This window comes from Calonectris borealis, chromosome 14, assembly GCF_964195595.1.
Source record: "Calonectris borealis chromosome 14, bCalBor7.hap1.2, whole genome shotgun sequence".
NCBI lineage: Eukaryota > Metazoa > Chordata > Aves > Procellariiformes > Procellariidae > Calonectris > Calonectris borealis.
Window position 1 is genome coordinate 5,190,504 of NC_134325.1, and position 18,083 is coordinate 5,208,586.

Below are 18,083 nucleotides of genomic sequence, written 5' to 3' on the forward strand. Positions count from 1 at the left end.
GTGCAGAAGAGGTGCAGAAACCTTTTGCACACCTGAATGCACTCATGTCTTAAAACAAGCCGTTTGGGGAGCATATCAGCCCATGGGAGCGGCCCTAGGATGGACAGAAGGAAAAAGCACATTCAAGATAATTTCAAACAGAAATAGAGCTTACTGTTAGATATCCTAAATAAGAGGAAAAAATACACATATGATCACAAATGAACTTGGATTAAAAATCAGGGCAACCTCTTCCTGTATCTTTTTAAGAGAGTCTGAAGTCAGAAGTAATCTTGCTTCAGCAGATTGGCAGACAAACCAACGAAAGAATTTGGATCAGAATTAAACTGGCTTTCCCAGCCCTGATGGCTCTCACATTCTCACTGCGTCCATGTTAGTCTGAGAAGGAAACGGCAGGCACTTCAAACACACAGGACGGTGCTTTTCAGGAAGCTCTACTGAAAAGAGGCTTTCCAAAAACAAGTGGTGCAAAGCTGATGGTTTACCACCAGCTGGCAAAGCACAACAACAACCTACATCCAAAATCAAACCATCCAAACCTTGACCACGGGAAATGCTCACACAAAGATTCAAGAGATACTGCAAGCAGCAGTACTGTAAAGCTTAATGAGTGTATGGAATATTGTTTGTTAGAATACTGGGGAAGAAAGGCATTAAAGGTTAGATTCCTGTCTGCCGTACTAAGGACAATTAGGACATACATTAATAAGACACATGCTCAAAGTCCTGCTATAAAAATCAAAGTTCCTCATGTGCCCATTACATCTCAGTTGTCACTGGTGGCTGCAGACACTGTGTAACTGCGCACGCATGGCGGGGGAGAACGCACTGGCCTGGCTATCTAGATGTCCCTGAAATCCCACCAAATTCCTAGTTCTGCCACACGCAGCAACGCTGACAGCCACCTACAGACCTGCCCTGGAGCAGTGGTCAGCCGCGATCAAAGCACACAGCACTGCACGTCAGCGCACCGCTTGCTCTGTGCTCTCTGCTTGGTGTTTCGCTTTCATTCTGGTTCTGCTGCGGGCTGCCCCACATGCTGTCGTTGACTCCAGAGCTCAGCCCTCATCTGGATATGCTCTACCTCCAAGCTTCCTTTCAGCAGAGGCAATAGCTCCAGTTTGTGTATTGAGTTTGTAATGCACAAAAAAAGACAAACATCGATTAAATTCATTTTTACCTATGACTTTAGCAGAGATCTGTGCCTGTCTGCCTACTATTGAAAGCAAGTCTTCTAGCACAGTGCATAGCCAAACCTCCTTTCCATCAGCCCTCTTCTTCCCAGACATTCAGCATCAGTTTCAAGACTAACAAGTAAAATGCAGTAGTCCAGCACTTCCAAGGAGGAAAAGTTGAATGAGTAGCTACTGCAGGGACCGTCTAAGCTTTCTGATGTGGACTCCACGCTGAAGTAAGCTGTATTCAGAGAAAGCCATTGAAAAAAAAGCCCCAAAAGTAATGCTTCAAAGAAGCAAAATCAACATCACCAATGTGCCTAGAGAAATGGAGATCTTTCTCAGGGGTGAATGCAGCTACAGCACCTGAGATATAACCCACATTGTTCACAGACTTGGCACTCCACCTAGCTCCTCTTTCTGAAGTCCTCTTCATCTCTGCTCTCTACAGCTGACAGTGCAATAAGCATTTGGGCTGCATAGTAAGTAGCCATGATGATGAAGCGCGAGTAGGGCACAGGAAAACAGAACTCGTTAAGTGCAATGGTCAGATCCGACACCATGAACAGCATCGCGCCGATGCAGGCCGAGAGCTTGGTCCATGTCCAGAGGTCGTTGCACAGCTGCATGCCGGCGACCGCTCGCCAGCCCATGAAGCCAATCAAGGCGATGTAGACAGCTACCAGGTAGGTGAATGGGCCTGAGAGGTAGGAGTACAGGAAGGCATAACAGGAACTGCAAACAAGGCCCATCAACAAGCCGGCTTTGAGGTCCAAAGGCTTCATGCCAAAGGCTGAAGAGTATAGGATGTGTGTGATGGCGAACATCAGCAGACCTGGAAAGAGGCATTGACATAGCAAATGTGACTGGCAGTTGGTAGCAGAAGAAAACGTGGCTATATTGCGTTTAAAATATACCGCAACAAACACAGGCTTAGATGTCCTTGCAGTGTTACAACCCTCAACACATTCAGTAGGAACCATACTGACCACTTAAGACCATTTTAATATAATAATCTGTGCATAGGACATCAGCCTTAGCACCAAGCTCCCGCCCTAAGAAAAAGCCCCACCGCATCTACAGCTGCAGTCAAGTACAACTCTGTTGTGATGCAAGGCTTTTTGCAGGTGAACTAAGCTGCTGCAGAAGGAACAAAGCTTGTTTTTCAGGTGGTTCCTCCTCCCCTGCTTTGGACAGAAGGGTGGGGGCAAGGCAGACCAAAGATCATCCCCTCTAACTGTCCCAAAGTGTTTTGCTCATAGGTCACGTGTGGAACAGGAAGGCTGGAATCAGGGCAGTGTAGGAACAAAATGTGAAAAAAGATACCGATCCCTCCGAACCCGGACACGAAGCCTGACCATATTTAGCCGAAAACCCAAAGGCACTAAGGGACTAAATCTGGCTTCTACTCCATCTCTGCCCATAGCTAGGAGAAACCTAAGCTGGAAAGAAGCAGCTGGCATATTTCAGGGACTGCACCAATGTGATCTGCCAACAATTTTATGGCTATTTGCAAGATTCAGATGAACCTTAGCTGGAATCAATCAGTGAAAATAAAATGCCAGCTTCCCTTTGAAGTGCAATACCCCTGAGAAATGCCAGATGTGGGTGTTGGAAGGTACTGCCCATCTGTTATTCACTTGCCACTAATCCATTTGACAAAAAATGTCACAATGTGTTGGTACAGCTGCTGACTCCTAGTTGTCATGCCAATTGTAAATAATGGGCCCCAAACTGAGTCCAGCTCCTCTGGTCCTCTGGTTCCCAGACCCACACATGGTGCAGCTGCAGGCTGTCCCCCTTTGTCCTGGCAGGGTTGTTAGAGTAGCTGGAAGTTTTCGTGCAGCCCTGAAGCATGAAATGGAGAAAAGGACCTGGGACGCTGACTCCTCCAGCAGGACACTTGTTTACATTTAAAGCATGATGCTGTGGTGTAAAGGGCAGTCACTAAAACCTGCTGCTGGCAGACATTTCTTCATCCTAATACTCTTGCATTGAGGCAGCCCAAAGAAGGGGATTTGTTTCCCTGCCTTTGAGGAGGACCAGACTGGACATCCACTGAAAGCTCAGCCATGGTGGGATGAGAGAGGAACCCGCAGGAGGGAGGGGGCTGGTGGGGATCTGGTCTGCAAGGTGAGCCTGGAGAAAATGGACAGTATGAAGGGGAAGGAGGGCGATGAGTTGATGTTTCACAGAGCTATTACACATCATGGGCACAGCACTGAGGAAACAGAGGAGGGATTTAGGACGAGAGCTGTTTATGGTGTTATAGTGCAGGAAAGGTTAGAGCCCTGGGGGCGGTAAGGAGAAGGAGGTTACTTCGCCCTAGCAGTGAGGAGTGGTTTTTTCTTCAATGGCATTATATGGAGAGTTCTGGGATGGGGAACTGAAGAATGTGTTGTCCTTCATGCAGGCAGCTGGCGAGGAGGAGGAGAGGAGGACAGGATGTGGCAGCCAAGCAGAAGCCCAGAAAGGCAGGAAGAGTTTTGTGATATGTGGTGAAGCTGGTCACAAACAAGAGAGTCAGCTCCCAGGTTTGCTCATTCAACACCCACAAATCAAGCCAGGAACTGGGGAAACCTGTGATGGCTGCACAGGGAGGGGGGTGCATTTCTCTTGCATTTCTCAGCCTTTGGCTCGGCCCTCCCAACCACATCAGGCAGATCAGCCCTTCTCCTCTCTGTCCGCTTCCTTCCCCCTCCCTGCCCCTGGAGTTTCCCCTCAGGCTGGCAATAAGTCCTTTTGTTAGTCCCTGTCTTCTTCACCGAATGCATAAATTGTTTCTAAGTGCCTGCTGTCAAAGGAGGTGGATATTAACACTGTGAAGTATTTTCTACGTGCAGTAAGACACTAGTCAGAAAATAGCGTGTCTGAAACAGCAAAAATGAAAAAAAGTCAGGTGTGCCAGGAGTAGGTTCCTAGGCTCTCACTTCCCTATAAAGTAATGAACAAATATCCTTTTATAAACTCATTGTCTCAAAAGCTGTTCAAATCAGCCCAAGTTCCCAACCCTTTTTTTTCAGCCTGAAAGCCGTAGAAATTGAACAGAAAGTACATTTTTATCTAGTATTTCCTCTTATTCTCCTGAAATTTCAAATTCCCACAAACAATGATGTCAAAAGGTTGAATATTGTCAGTTGTCAACAACAGCAGCCTGCTGAGTTTTAAATAGGAGAAAATACGTTTTGCAGGAGAGGTGAAGGATGAGGTGAGGTGGTGCGCTTTATCTGCTAACAGCTGAAACACAGATGTTAACACTTCACCACGGAAGATGGTAGCTCGGATTAGTATGGACTGGGGCAGGCAGGAGACAGCCAGGATGAAGGCTGAGATTTTCAAAATGCTCCAAGAGAGCTTTTCTTCTCCTTAAGAAGAAAAATGTGTCTAAACCCACAAAGCAACACTTCCCAGTTGTGAGACCAGGGTCGAAAATCCAACTTACTTGCAGATTAAAACACATTAACCAGACAGTGAATTGCCGTGACTGGTTGACCTTCCTCTAGCGCTAAATTGGAGAGAGAACTCGGAGATATCCCAGCTACGTGGGAATGGAGAAGCTCAGAACAATCCATGTACAAAAACGGTCATGGGGAGAATCAGGCCTTGAATGTTTTCCAAGCCACAGCTCAAGGAGCAACTCCAGGAGGCAAAAACGAAGCAGAAGCAGTCGGGCTGAGGCGACCTGCGCTGAGCCGGGTACCCCTGTTAGGAGGAGGGCCGTCGGTGGGAACGCCAACACTCAGCACAGAGGGGATGGCACTCCAAGAGAAGGCTGGAGCTCCTCAGCAACATGCCCAGGGTTCAGCCAGATAGATCCAATCCTCAGGGCCTAATCTAAACCCCACCAAAATAAGTAAAAATTTTTACATGAACTTTTAATGAGATTGCGATAAGCCCTTGGGAAGCAGGATTAAAACCAGATTCAGAGCATTTGGCCTTTCATATCTGGCATTTCACACACTTCCCTCCCATAAAGAAAGAGCTTGTGGGAAACCCAGAATAAAACTAAATACTGACCTCATGAGAGGGGGGAAAAATAAGCCTTTGACTTTCAAAGCTGACAACAGCACCAGTCAGAAAAGTTCCCTCGTCTCATCACATTTTCCAGTGGGACAGTCACAGCAGCCAGTTAATGGTGGGTGTTACGTGAGATCCCTGTGCTGGTTAAATTAACATCAGAAACCCCACCAGTCAGTTTAGTGAAGGACTCAACTGCTGCTAATGTCGTGTGACAGTCCAAGGCCAGGGAGAGTGTTGCTGCAGGCAGGTTCAACGTGGCTTTAAATGATTAATCTAAATCATTATGTTCTAGTCTGCAAACTAGCAAAATAAAACAAGCTTGTTTTGCTCTGAGAGATGTGGATCCTTCTGTAGAGGAGACAGGCCATTGTGGTAAGGTTTGTCCTTGATTCCCCATCATTTACATGTCTTGCAAAACAGACATGTCTTGCACAACAAGCTGCATGATTCACATGATGAACTTGCAAGTAGGACAAGATTTCTGATGCTTTTGTTTCTAGCATCCATTTAAACACCTGCCCCAGGCTACAGGCTTGTCTATCAAAACATAAGGGTGCTCTCCACCTGAGGACCTTTGCACCATGTATCCTATTTCTGATCCTTGTAGTGGAGGGCTGACAGATCTCCCTGCAGAGAGATAGGAGGTAGATACTTCCCATACCTTCATGGGAGCTGCCAAGTGCCATGAGCATTTCCTTCTCTTCCCCAGGGATTCTGCCCATGCCACCTTCCCAGCTCCAGCCAGCTGAGATGCTGTGAGCACGTGTCAGGGAGCCAAACCTGTCCCAATTACCTCTCTGACCTCAAGAGAAGCTCAAGAGAAAGACTCATCTATGGTGTTACTTCTCTAACCATGACGGATTTTAGTCAAGGGATGAGTGCTTCCCACTGCCCGGGGCTTAAGCTGTACATGAATAAACAAAACACGTGGCCCAGCAACTCATTACTAAATAAGAGGGTAACAGCTGGTCACTGCGGCATCCCTTTAGGACTGACACGCACTCACCATGAATGAAGTAGCCCTGCTCCTGCCAGATGAGAAAGGCGTCTCCCACTGCCGAGAATATGAGTCCCGCTAGGATGCGGCTGGCGCTCCGGTGTGACACCAAGAAGTTAATTCCATGAGCCAGAAGGAAGACCCACAGGCAGAAGATGGGCAGACATTTGATGAGGGCACTGAACCAGGAGGGGCTGGAAGTTGGCAGCCAGAGGACAAAATAGACACAAGTGGCTTTAAAGAAGGGCACCAGTTTGGGGCCTTCACTCTTCACCTAAAAGAAAGAAACATTAAAGAGAAATTAATAAGATCATCAGAAGCATCAGTGGAATAAACTGCATAACAGAACTGTCTCCTCCCTTCTGAAAGCTGCTCTTTCAGGTATGCTGTCAGCTAGCAGTGTTTCTACCCTGAGAAAGGCTGGTTGAACTTGACCATGATCCTCAGCCTAGACCTTTGTGACCCTCTCAGCTGAAGACACTTCTTGGCTGATAGGATGGGGTTTGGGTGGTGGTGATGGAGGAAGTTTCAGATACCTTTTCTCTTAATTTGTTCTACTGAAAACAAACTCTTCTGGTGGTCCTTGCCACCTATCTTGTGTTTAGACTAATCCCTTTTATACACCTCCTTTCCTGTAGCTGCAAAAATACTGCATTCCGCAGGAATATCCCAGCAGCAAAAAAAACAATAAAAGTGCAAATCTTCCCTCCCATTTTGGTGAATCCTCTGGCTTAGCCAGTTGCAGATCACCCTGAGGATACAACCTGTCTTCCAACCCATTCTCTCTCCTGCCCTGTAGCCTCATGCCTGGAGCTTGCTGTTGGCATCACCACATGACTTCAAAACCCATCACATCAACCTCCCAGGTGGGGATGTCACTTCCTCAGCTGACTAATATCAACATCAATCACGTGCTGCTTTGTTCTAGCATTACACTAATAATATATTGCCCATATTGCAGGAAACATTTTGACTCAGGGCTCTTGTGTAAATCTAGACAGAAAAATGCAGCATGAGCACTAGGCTACTCGTAACAAAGCCACAGCAGAGGCAGGGCGCATAGCTACACACTCCACAAGCTCGATCTGCTCTTACTGTGCACTTAGCTGAGACCACTCCAGACAGTGATAAGATACATACTGTGTTCACCTGCCCTCCTGTGATATTTCTGCATTTTAGTGCAGGTGGGGAAAACCCCGCATGAGAGACAAGGCTACAATTTTATTTTCTCCTGCAGTGCAGCTGAGGGCCAAAGCAAGGAGCAAAGGAAGAGACTGTGATTGCCTCATGTGCCTGCACTGTTGATGAGCTATGTCGTAGGGTCTTTTAGGAGGCCTCTTTCCTCCTGCAGCTAAGGCAGTGCAACCTCCAGAGCTCCCCTGCAAGCAGGGGTTCACTCTCAATCTTCCAATCTCTTTGGTCAAGCAAGATTTAGTTGCTTAGTATCACGACGACTTCCCACTGTTCATGGTCAAAGCACTCAGAGGCCTCATGCACTGGAGGAGGACATAGGGGAAAATTTAGAAGCATCAGAGCTAGGTTCACACTGCAAAGTCCATCAAAATCTGAACATCCATGTGCGACACTCTGGGGTTGCTTATCTCACGCAAAGAGCCCATGCTCCAAAAACCTGCAAAAGAAACATTGGTCTTTTTTTCCAAATCACTTGGCCCTGTTTCTGCTTCCTGCATCATGGGACATTACCATGACACAAAACCATCTTCTTTGATGCAATGTGCCTTGGTGCAGGTGCCTTGAATGGCTGAAGGCTGCACAGCAAATATCTCCGTGCTTACGGTGCTCATTTAATAAAGCCTAAACTCATCAAAATTCAGGAGTTTTTACAGACAGCAGCAAAGGGAATCAGGGGAAGCTGGAAGACAGAGGCAGAGGCAGTGGAGGGCATCTTCACGTGCAGTATCTAAAAAGGGAATGCAATCTCTGAAGCAGCAAGACGATAAATAAAGGGCATCCCAAGAAGACAGCGCTTTCAAAATTGTTCTCACATCTGATGGAAAGTTCCCCAGCATATCAGCAGTTTCTTAGCAGTAAGAAAGCAGTTCATTATTCCTGTATACATTATTCATAGGCTATTGCCAACACAATTTTTAAACACTCTGTTAAACAACCAGACTACACAATTCACTCACAAAAGGACATCAGCAAGCTGTTAACTTTCTTGTATTACATGGGGAGCCCTCATCGTGAGTCCTCTAGTTAGGTTGTCTAAATTAATCACCATTTACCACCTCTTGTCTACATTCCTTGGGAGAATTCTGGCAGCAAATAACAAATGAACTTGAAATAAAAGTCATAAAAGCCCACGTAGTCTGGCAGCACTGGGGGTGCCTGGGAACTATCAAATATCGCAGGGGGAAGAGTGGAGCCAAGCTTCCTCCTCCTTCAGACCCAGCACCTTGCCCTTCTGAAGCGACACATCAGGCTCAGACTATGCCCAACCACCTCCAAAGCCAGTGCCCGACTCCAGCTCTGCCTCCTCCCCTTCTGTGACTCTTTTTTATTAAAAATGTAGTTGATCACATTCATCCTCTCACAGTTGCAGGCAAGACACGACAGCGCTTCTGGCAGAGTTTCTTCCTCTCCCCCACCAGTTGTGGAGGATCCCCACCACGCCATAACGAGCCCAAGATTTTCAGCATGGAAAACTAACAACCTCCAGAGCTGCAAAGTGCGAAAGAATTTACAGCATCAGCAGTGCTCCAGGTCCCTGTAGCGGTCTCAGCTACGGTAGGTAGTTTTGTACCTCTGAAGACAAAAGTTAATGCTGAAAGATACAGTTCAAGTTCAGCCTTGTTTGCAACACATCACAGAGGCACTGTTAGAAGCATACAGGACAGGATTTGGGTTAATAAACCCCATACTAAAAGAAAAACACCTGCTAGGAGCAGTTGCCATTACAATCACAGCTTGCCCTCCCCTGTGTGCATGCATGATGAGGCAGGTTTTAATTACACTTGTCATTTTCCCCAGGAGCCTTGCCTTACTGAATATAAGATATGCACTTGTGCAGAAAGATTATGTTTGCTTGGTAAACTTAAAATTACCATTTCTTACTATTTGGATGTGAATTTCCCAAACCCAGCCAGCATTATTTTAAAATGATGGTTTGTATTATTTCCATCCAAATAACAATTAAGGAATTTTTCAGGCATAAGGGGTCAGATTCCAGTCTCAGTTACTCACCCATAACCCTGGAATTTACAGTGTTACAGAATCCTCGTGTAAGAATAACCTCGTATATCTAGAAGGGCTACAGGCTTCTCATCATTTATGCTTTATTCCTTTATACTTTTTCTACAAGTATACTTCAAATGAGTTATTTCCAAACATGCCCTTGCCCATTACTGAATGCTGCAGCTCAGTAGAGCCCCTGTGCTGGCTCCGACCAAAACGAGCACCCCGTGAGGGACACCACTTGCGGAGCCAGAGGTACCTGCGCAGCTGAGGGCTGGGCAGCACATCCTGCTGGGATGGTGTGGCACTGGAAATACTTGGGAGAAGTCTCTCAAGAAAATCTGAGGCAATCAGAGGGTAAGGCTGGGGGACTGCCCTCTGTTTGGACAAGTGGCTGAGGCTTGGGAAGAGGTGATGGGGCAACTTGCCACCTAGAGGACAAGTCAAGGCTGGTATTGGGAAACCATGTACCAACACAAGTAGAGGCTGTGGCTTGAGGAAAACCAAGCACATAATCCATGACTGGACTTGCCTGTACCTCAGGGAAGGGAGCATTATTTCTTGGCTGCATGGATAACTTGCATCAAACCACCCATCTCCTTTGCACCTGCGTCTCAGAGACGGAATGTGAGATGTGGCTGTGCCGTGGTGTTGTGAAAGGAAGGACTTGATGCAGGTGACAAGGTCCCTTTTGCTAACGTACGTGACTGTCATGGCTTAAGCTGGGTTTTGCCATTTTGTTACAAATTCTATTGCATTTTTCTTCCCACTTCTTTTCTTCTTCCACTGCTAATGTACTCTGGGCTGAAATACAGTACAGAAAACATCTTGAATACAATGACAAGGCAGTATTTCCAAGTTTTGAATTTCTAAACTGAGCATAATTTAGGGCATTTTCTCAACTGCTATGACTACTAAGTTATTTAGAGTCTTTAAAAATTAAGTTGCTGTAAAGCCACTATCTCTGTATTTGTGGAATTACAGTGAAAGTATCATTTATTAAATTATCTGTATCCAACCAAATCCAATGAAACCCTCCACGACTTACGCAGACTAGGAGGAAGTTGTGTCCTGGCTCTCACCAAGACATTTTGGACCTGATGATCTCCAGAGGTCCTTTCCAACCTCAGCCATTCTGTGATTCTGTGATCTTCAAACAGAACATGGTATTGGCACATGCAGCTCTCTAGAGGCTCAGGGCTTGGATATCCACCTCTCTGCTAGGGATTCATAGGTTTACAGTATCCCTTCTTGTTTTGTCTGTTCTCATTCTGCTCCAGTTTGAAATATTGCTCATTTCCTTGTTGCTGTTGTTCAACAGTGACAGATGACGCTATCACACAAGTATTCCAACCATGCTGTGATTTAGTACCGGTGTAAGACATGTTGAGAGGTTAGGCTAGTTACAGGAGAAGTGGCAGACCTGAAGAAGTAACTCTGGGTAATAAGGACTGACAAAAAGTTCCCAATGTGCAAAATACAAGATGTAGCACACAAAGATGACCAAAAGCTTCATACAACAGCTCCTAAGCTATATCTGCAAATTAGTTATTGGTGACTCGCCAAGAGCCCAGGGGTCCCTGCTGGATGAGCTCTTCTTGCGCCTCCCCACTAGGCAGCACTAGGAGATGCTCATGATTCACATCTATATAAACCAATGTTCACTACGGGGTATGATCTGGGGAACATCTATACTGCTCCTCAGCAGCACAGACGGCCTGTTCTGACTGCTGCAGGCACATAACCAAGTCAAAAATTTACAGCTAGCTCCTCTACCCCAGAATAAGCTGCATCCAGAGAGGAACAACTACATTTGTAAGACAGTGCCATGATTTTCTTTAATGTATTGGAGCTGGTTGTCTGTACCTACATCACAAGTGGGATGAAGAAGATCCAGCTGCCACATGGAGGGAGACATCTTCCTCCTGAGGTATAGAAGAACGTCAGAAACTTGTTGCTTTGAAATGCTAAGTTGGACAAAGTTCACTGTTCCTAAGCCTCACCCTGGTCCCAGCAAACAACGTGGAGTATCAAATAGCGCTCTTCTCTCCGCAAGTCCCCTAAATCAGCCTGCACAGAAAATAAGTATACAGCCTCTTCCAGACACCAGCTGTATGCCAACCTGCTGTGGGGATATAGCTCACGCCCATTGGGCTGTAAAATGCTGCTTTCCAGGAAAAGTGTTTTAAAAATAATACCCCAGCTATTCCACTGAGCAACACTTTAGCACAACTGTGCTAAAAAAAGCTGGGCTGTTGTCTTCCACCCATCCCTCCCGGCAGCCTTGGCTGGCTGAATACCATTTTGTGTATCCATGGCTGAGCTGTTTCTCCTGGGTTCTGGCATTCTGCGTCATGGATCCTGCCTTGGTTCTGCCCTACTGTGACAATAGTTCTTACCCCCCGTTGTGCGCCAATAAATATTGATGTGGCTTTGTTGCCATGTGTTATGCTGCCACTGCAAGCCCATGAATTCTCGTTCCCCAGAAAATGTGGCTCTTTGCAAGGCACTGATGATCCTCTGTGCAGTCTGGGTCACAGAGGGAGAGCTGCTTCAGCCTGGGGATGGACCACAGTTAGGACAAAGTATGTATTTGTGCCACAGGCTCTCATCTACAGAGCAATGGGGAACAAACAATTCCCCATCAGGCTGAGCCTACGGAAAACCCATCTTTGTGCTTTACCATAAGAAGAAGCCCGAGTGTGCACAGATCCTAGCCACAGGCAGATGATTTTCCCCTGAATTCAACGACCCATCAGCTTTTGCTGAACCAAGGAGGAAGGCAGCAGTGCTGGGCAATTCCTAGCCACGAACCCGCAGGAGCTGGCTGCAGAGCTGCCATCCTCTGGGCTTGCTTGCACGTTCCCACCTTTGCTCAGATGGTGCAATATCAAGTCTTCTGAATGTGTACACACTGAAACGGATATAAGAGCGGGAATTTTTAGGCAGGGGGGCAGATGTGTGTGTAATAGGGAGGATTCAGCTGTTCGGAACCCAGATTTACCTCTTACATCTTCCCTTTCCTGGGTGGACGCAGGGGCCCTCGCAACAACCAGCCCTGGCGTGGTACCTCCCCTGGCCCCAAAGCAAAGCCCCCAGCAGCCACTCTGGCCACTCAGGTGGCTCACAGAGGTGAGAGAGGAGGAGACGGATGAGACGTAAAGGGGCCAGCCAGACGGCGCTTTTCACTCCACGGGGTTGCTGAAATCTTAGGGCTGGCTGGGACAGCCCTAACTGGTACACTCTGGTGAGTGTAGGTGAGTGCAAAGTGCTTCACCTCCAACTCTGCTGTCCCGCAGGAGCAAACATGCTCCTGGGGCAGAACCAATTGCCTTTTGTCAAGGAAGGCACTAGCTTGTACATGCCCCAAGTTGATCCCCAATAAAATTCAGAGGAAAAAATGCTTGTTTACGGAGGGTGGTGAAGAGTAACTGAACCAGCCAATCAACCTGCCTGAAATACTGTGTTGGTGTATATTTGTGCAAGCAAGGAATTAATAAGAGGGTTTATGTTTGTGTTGGAGGTGCCACAGGCCAGGCATCCAAGGCAGATGGCTCCTGAGCAAGTTCCACGTGCTGCAGAAAATTCAGGTTGATAGATCTCCTCAAGTGGAGACAAGACCATAGAGGCTCCATCTAAAATGGACTCGTAAAATAGCTAATAAATCACCCAGGAGAAAATGGTACCTGATTTGCCTTTGGGAGAATGTGTGTGCTGATAATCCTCTGTCTCCATCATGCTTATGCCATGCAATGAGCTTTGCCAGACCTTGTGGTGCTTTATGGCAGCTACTGGCACTCCGCAGCACAACTCAGGGCCTCCATTTCTACAACAAGGCTAATGCAATGAAACTCGTCTCATGCTTGGCTGTCCAGCCAGACCCGTTCGCAAGTGGTCAAAAAATCAAGGCTTTGTCTGACAGGAGAGCCTCCATCGTTCAGCACAAGCCAGAAGTAACAAGGCTCGGCCCGAACGCTTCCCACCTGCAAAAGGACCACCCTCCCAGCTCAGCCACATATGGCAGGAGCAGTGGGTCCAAGGCAGCTCTTCCACCCCCAGGCTCTCTTCAACTCCTCCTGCAAACTAGGGCTGGTTTGTTGGCTTCTCTCATCCCTCCCCCCACCCCAGCAGCCTGGGTACTTTCTTCCTCCCCATGGCTCAATGGCATCACCCCCCAGTTAAGCAAAGTAAGCTCCGGCTGCACCTCCCAGCTTTGCTCCACCACGGACTGACACAGAGTTGAGAGCTAGAAATACTTGACTTCTTTTTCTTAAGACCAAGCTATGGCGATCTGCCAGAAAAATACAATTAAAAATTTGGCACGGGCCCTCACAGTCCTTAGGTGGTGAACTCAGATATATTGCTGCACAAGTTCTTGGCATCAGAAAAGTCGCCCTTTGGTGAAGGCACAGGGGAGCAGGCAGTGGGTGAGGATTAATCAAACTCGCGTCTAAAAAGGGCCCCTCTCCAGGTCTGGGCTGCTCCACACGCAGCTGCACGCAGAAACGAGAACCGCATCAAAAAGTTTCATTTCCAAGCCAATATCCTGCCCGACTTGCAGTCACATCAACATTCAACCTAATCTCTGGATTAACCGTGGGGGGGATGAAAACCTGTCATCACTGAGGTTAAAATCTTCCAGACAAGCGTTTTCCCCCCAGATACAGAAAGAAGGGAGGAAATTTGGAGCGGCAGTTTCCTCGCAGCCGCCTGGCAGCAGGGCAACGTGTGCCCTGCCTCTCCCAGGGGAAACCACAGCTGAAGTCCCTGCAGCGCAGCAGCACGCCTGGGCACGCCGCGGACACCGCACGGCCACCCAGCTGAGCGGCAGCAGGCGAGCGTCGAGAACGGGACATTTTGTACCCAGCCAGCTGGGGAGCACGTGAGCAAGGCTCATCGTATCGTGGGAGTGCCAGCGATGCGAGATTGCAGACGCGGCTGTTGCAAAGGTCTCTTTCCTGATGTTTGCTCTCCGATGCGATTTCTCTGCCACAGACTGCTGCCTGTCCCTGGCCGTAAACACTGCTTAAGAGAAGTCTGTGCTAGCCAATGCTTTACCTTAGCCATGCTGTGGTCCACCACCAAACCCCTACCATCTGTTGTATGGGAGTAAATTTCTGAAGGGGATTATCTAGGTTTTAGGAGAAAACTGCACTGAACACACAATGTATGAACGATATTTAAATAAATGGCTCAGGAAGGTAAAGGAGAAAAGCGTTAGATAAGCTTTGTGGCCTTCTCCAGGGGACAACAAAATGGCTACAACCGTGAATCCTTGTGCAGTGGTCAGGAAAGGAGACGAGCGGTCCCAGGCAAAGGTGGCAGACAGCCTTCACTTCTGCCCCTTCCCGAGTTAAGGCAGGAGGAGCCAAACTGCCACTCGCATAGAAATCGCAAAGCCCGTGTTAGCAAAGCTGCAATACGAATACAACAGCAGCCCTGTCTTGTCTTCTGTTGCTTAATACAGAAATTAAAAAACGCTGGGTGCTGAGCAGTCACACCGACCGTGCTCACAGGCCTGCTGACGAGGCCAGTTTGGCTCAGCGGCCAATGTGACCTGGGAGCTCTTGGACATTGCAGCTCTCTGCTGCTATACGCACAAGTTAAAAAAAATGCATCTGCAAACACCTGGGATATAAAATAGTGTGAGAAGAAGTCACAAATAGGAAACGGGAGTCTCGCCTTCAAAAGACTCCTTGCAGGAGGCCTTAGAAATGTGAGGGAACAGTCCCGTAACAGCCTGAAGGAGAGGCAGGTGGTTCTGGAGCCAAGGAAATAATCCCCACCACATCAGGGCCTCTGCCACGTGTTGCATCAGGACCCCACTCCTGCTTCTTGCCTTTCAAACCATGTCATTGCCCAAACCTATCTCGCGACACTGGACCACGGTGTTCCCTCCAGCAATTAAGGAAGTCACAGCATCCGTAAGGGTATCTCCTGTACTGAATAGAAGTAGAAATCGTGTTAGCTTGGCTAACTGCGTTCAATAAGCTATGCAACAGTGTCTCTGCGACGTTCCTCCACTACGCAGGACCTATTGCTATCAGGCCAGGCAAAGTGAGATACCGCTACACCAGCCAATACCTTACAAAGTCACTGGGGTATCTGCCCTTGACTTTCTGGGAGTGCAGGGAAGCCTTCAAGATGGTGAAGCCTTTCTTTAGCAGATGTTAACTCGTAAAAATCCAATTGCAGACAAACGCATTTCACCCTGAACTGAAGACTCAGCTTGGATGTATGTGCTTTTGCTAGGTTTTGGTTGGGTTGGGTTTGCTTTTTTCCATTACCAAGCATCATCTGTCCTGTCTACCAGACTGGCACAGGACCACAAGCAGGGCTATTTTAAAAACCTTTTCTTAACCTGCAGTAGTAATGATTGACTCCGTATCTATAGCAATCCTATAGCTGTCAGCAGTTTTGGAGGTTGCCTTCTGAGTACAGTCGGCAATGTATCATTGCCAGTGACCAACAATGTTAAACCAGTCAAGAATTCAAATGTCTCTGCAGGGCTGTAGGAGCTCTCACAGACTAATGCTTTCAGGGTAGTCCACTGGCTCTCAGAAATGAAAGCAAAAAAATAGCATTTGCCTGCCAGCATCTTATCTCAGAGATTGCTTTTCCCTCCTGGGATTCCAGACCTTCCTTTTTGTGTAGCAGAAAGCAACCCTCTCCGAACATTTCCTTTGCTGTATCACTCACAAAAAAAACCCTTGCAGATGTTTAAAAACCTGAACCACAATGGGTCTGTCTTTTCATTTTGCTCATCGGAGCTGCAGTGCTGCCACCGCAAAGGCACACACCGTTCCTCAGTGAGCGAGGTCAGGTGGGGCTGCGTCCCCTCGTGCTGCCCAGGACCTCAGGGGGATGCTGTGAAGCCATAGGGAACTTCAGGAGCCAGCCAGCCAGCGCCCTGAAATGCGCAGTCGGTGGCTGTCCCAGGCAATTCCTCTCCGGATAGGAAGGGGCAGTTATTTAGCTTGACACACTAAAATCCAGATAAAAAATTTCTACTGCTTATGGAAAAGTCTCTGCAACTCATCCTGGGGATGGTTTCCAGGCTACAAGCACACGTTCTCAGGAGACTTGTCATTATTTATATCACACTCTTCTGTGAAAGAGAATGCAGATTTCTGTTACCCAGGAAAAAGTAGTGTTAGGTTTTATGTTGCTCTAAGCATTACCTTGGAGAGGGTGGGTAAGCCCAACGTGCTGGCTGTGGAGCACAGAGCCACAGCAGAAAGCAGCACCCCCTTGCAAGGGTGTTGCTGCAGACAAGCGCCACGCACTGACATCTGCCCCACAAGCCGTGTGGCAAGACTGGGGCCTCTCTCCAGTCTCTCTGAGATGGGTGCAGACCCAAAATAAAGTGCCCCAGGGAGAACTGTCAGTTCTTTCCCTGTCAGCATCAAGGGCAGGCTGAACCTCTAAATAATAGCAGTGAGGGGTCTGCACACAGAGTGATTTGTCCCCAGAGCTGAAATCCACCTTTTGCCTTCACTTTCCCATTTCCAGCCTTATTTGCATCCCAGAACCCACCGCAACATTTATGTACTTGTTGGAGGGCCCCAGCCACCCCATTGCTCGACCACAGCAGAGGGAATGCATAGAAGATTGGGCACTCAGGGGAAATGGGCACTTGGCAAAGCTCTACCCTGCCACATCCTGCTTTGCTGGTAGGGATTGGTATTTGGGAGGAAAGGGAGGCCCTTCTATCCAAAAGCAACTTCTTCAGCAGAGACGACCTCATTTTACCTACAATCTATGGGGAATAATGCAGGTCTAAATGAAGAGCGTTGCAAGCATTGGTGCCGTCACAGCCCCTTACGGTAACTAAAGAGCCATTAGTGTAGCAGAGAAGGCAGGTGGCACATCCAGGCTGTACCAGCCCTGCCAGCAATTCCCAAGGACATGCCAAGGGTGAAACTGCCTCCAACACCCAAAAGGCACCTTTGCGGCTCACCTTTCTGGCTCACACACCAGATTTGTGCACACCTGGCAGGTGAGGTTTTTGCAAAAGCAACGGTAAGGCAGAACTGAGAGAGGAGGGGAAGGCGGCTGCCAGAGGCTGGGAAAGCTGGCAGCTCTATGCAAGAGACTTTCACTGTACAAATCCTCGCAAGGGGCTGCAATAAGATCAGCAAAATCTGGCAAAAGCAAGCAGGGGTGTGCTGGGAAACCCAGGAGGGGACAGCTTAGCTTGTCTTAGAATCATAGAATCATAGAATCATTTAGGTTGGAAAAGATCTTTAAAATCATTGAGTCCAACCATAAACCTAGCACTGCCAAGTCCACCACCAAACCATGTCCCTAAGCACCACATCTACACATCTTTTAAATACTTCCAGGGATGGTGACTCAACCACTTCCCTGGGCAGCCTGTTCCAGTGCTTGATAACCCTTTCAGAGAAGAAATTTTTCCTCATATCCAATCTAAACCTCCCCTGGCGCAACTTGAGGCTGTTTCCTCTCATCCTGTCACTTGTTACTTGAGAGAAGAGACCAACACCCACCTCACTACAACCTCCTTTCAGGTAGTTGTAGAGCGCGATGAGGTCTCCCCTCAGCCTCCTCTTCTCCAGCCTCCTCTTCTCCTTTTCTAAACAACCCCAGTTCCCTCAGCTGCTCCTCATAGGACTTGTTCTTCTGCCTAATGGAAAGCTGCATGAAATGCGCTACTTGCGTATCATGTCCTGCAG

General features: G+C 47.8%; 1 protein-coding gene across 1 annotated transcript in view; it reads right to left on the reverse strand.

The window, feature by feature from the left end:
• TMEM86A (transmembrane protein 86A) overlaps positions 1-18,083 on the reverse strand; it is a 26,113-nt gene continuing 8,030 nt past the window's right edge. Inside the window, exons 2-3 of the mRNA XM_075163047.1 lie at positions 6,202-6,466; positions 1-2,010 (exon numbers count right to left, since the gene is read on the reverse strand). Of these exons, the coding sequence (XP_075019148.1) occupies positions 1,583-2,010; positions 6,202-6,466 (693 nt within the window). The 3' untranslated portion in view covers positions 1-1,582. The remainder of the gene's footprint in view (positions 2,011-6,201; positions 6,467-18,083) is intronic.